The following is a 2243-nucleotide window of genomic DNA, read 5'->3' on the forward strand; positions in this document are numbered from 1 at the left end:
AATGGAAGATTTGCATCACATTCATTTCCTAAAAAGAATCATTTTACTTCCTACCCTTTCCGTGTCAAACGAAAGATTTGCATCACGTTCGTTTCCTAAAAAGGAAAACATTTGCATCACGTTCATTTCCTAAAAACATTTTGCATCGCGTTCGTTTCCTAAAAAGAATTTGGATTTCCCGCATGGAATGGAGAAAAATATTTTCATCGCGTTCATTTCCTAACAAGAATTCGAATGTCCCATGTGAAGCCTCTCTGATTGGTATCCACGGTACGCGCACACACCGCCTGGGCCTCGACTATAAATAGCGACACCGCCCCCGCAACCATCTGCACCTTTGTCACTCCAGATCCCAGGTTCCCACCCGGTATAGTGAACTAGTAACGGCGATGTCGAATCACGCCGCCGCCGCCACCGCTGGCCTATTAGTCATGCGCAGGGTCGAGGCGACCGCAAGGTGGTTCTCCATTGATCCCGGTCCCGCCGACGCTGGGTGCCAATTCGCGGTGTCTGTGAGGTGCTATGTGAAGCGGTCCCTGGTGTTCCGCAGACGCGGCCAGCCCCCGTACGTGATATACCAGCCATATATCGGGGCAAGCAATGGTTCCATCATGAAGTTCGGTGTCAGAGACCTCTCTGTGCTCCAGAGCGACGATGCCTGCCGATGGGCGCTCCGCAGGATGCTGGCGAGAATGCCCCAGCTCCAGGTGCTCCGCCACACCGACGTCGACTGGGATGACGTCGTACCCTCGAACATGGTGCCGCAGATCGTCCGCGCGGCGTGCGGTGACAACGCCCCCTACGGCTTCACCTTTCACTTCGTCATGGCGGTGGACCGACAGTTCATACATGACGAGCAGGCTCTCCTGATGGCATGTAAGGAGAGGGAGCTGGGCGGCAGTGATAAGCTCGAGAACTGCCCGATCTGCTTGGATGTACTAGAGGGAGAGCCCGTCGTGCAGCCGCCGAGGTGCCCGCACGCGTTCCACCGCCGATGCATTTTTAGGTGGTTCTGCAAGGCGACAACGTGCCCGATTTGCCGCCGCGATGTGAGGATCTGTGCCCTGCCTGAGTTTCTTTCTCTGTAGTAGGGCACTCATGAGACGTAAGGTTCAAGGTTGAGTAGAGCAGCAGTATCCAGTCTCCTTTTTTTTTCCAAATATCAAAGATTGCAAGATCATTGTCAACATTTCTATCAGTTATTCCCTTCTTTGTTAGGGATTTAGTCGGTTATTTGTTATGTTCGTTGAAAGATTGTAAGGTCGTTGTCATATTTCATCCAGTTATCCCTTCTTTGTCAGAGATTTCTCCCCATAAAGTGAATCATAACGAGGACTTGCAATTTGTAGAAATTATCAAGTACGTAGTACTTTCTTCCTATTCCGATCTAGAGTATGTTCGGTCGCCATGGACCCTCTCTCCCTCTTCTTTCTCCCTCCTCGCACCCCGGCAGCCCCGGCTGCGGCATTGTGGCCTATCGTACTTCGCCCCTCCCGCGTCTGCCACTCCCTGCTCCTCTGGGACTCTTCTGACTCTCTGACGTCGCCGTCCAAGCCCGCCCGCGAGTGCACGCGTACGTGGTGGCGCCAGAGCCGTGGCCACGAGTCCACGACAGTCCACGGCCACGGCGTCGTCGCCCCGGCTATTTAAGCCGACCCCAAGGCCTCCCGACCTCACCATCGGCCTCACCTTCCTCCCAGCTTCCTCCCCGAGCTCTCCACCGAGCTCCAAGAGGCCCCCTACCGTCCCATTGCCGCCACGGCCGCCGCCTCGGCCAGCTCAAATTTGAGCAAGTCGAGCCTTCGGCCTGAAATGGAGAAGCAGAATTGTTTGACGCCCGTTTCCTAAAAAGAATCATTTTACTTCCTACCCTTTCCGTGTCAAACGGAAGATTTGCATCACGTTCATTTCCTAAAAAGAATAATTTTACTTCCTACCCTTTCTGTGTCAAATGGAAGATTTGCATCACGTTCATTTCCTAAAAAGAATCATTTTACTTCCTTCCCTTTCGGTGTCAAAGGGAAGATTTGCATCACGTTCGTTTCCTAATTTTTTTTGCATCGCATTCGTTTCCTAAAAAGAATTTGAACTTCCTGCGTGGAATGGAGAAAAATATTCGCATCGCATTCATTTCTAATAAGAATTCGAATGTCCCACGCGAAGCCTCTCTGATTGGTAGCCACAGTACACGCACACGCCGCCTGGCCGTCGACTATAAATAGTGACACCGCCATCCGCAACCA

At 52.1% G+C, this 2243-nt stretch overlaps 1 protein-coding gene across 1 annotated transcript; it reads left to right on the plus strand.

Annotated features, from left to right (window-relative positions):
- Positions 1 to 389: 389 nt before the first annotated feature.
- On the plus strand, positions 390 to 1088 carry LOC123066152 (RING-H2 finger protein ATL78-like). The gene is made up of 2 exons (XM_044489298.1): positions 390 to 428; positions 531 to 1088. Exons 1-2 carry the CDS (start codon positions 390 to 392, stop codon positions 1086 to 1088), a joined length of 597 nt encoding a protein of 198 aa, XP_044345233.1.
- The last annotated feature ends 1155 nt before the right edge of the window (positions 1089 to 2243 follow it).

Source organism: Triticum aestivum, chromosome 3B (assembly GCF_018294505.1).
Source record: "Triticum aestivum cultivar Chinese Spring chromosome 3B, IWGSC CS RefSeq v2.1, whole genome shotgun sequence".
In the NCBI taxonomy this organism is placed as follows: Eukaryota; Viridiplantae; Streptophyta; class Magnoliopsida; order Poales; family Poaceae; genus Triticum; species Triticum aestivum.

What these genes read in the sequence shown, in the direction of transcription:
- LOC123066152 (XM_044489298.1), top strand. Translation starts at nt 390, where the DNA reads ATGTCGAATCACGCCGCCGCCGCCACCGCTGGCCTATTA. An exon ending in CCGCCACCGCTGGCCTATTA is followed by an intron (nt 429 to 530) that starts GTCATGCGCAGG and finishes TGCTATGTGAAG; the next exon opens with CGGTCCCTGGTGTTCCGCAG.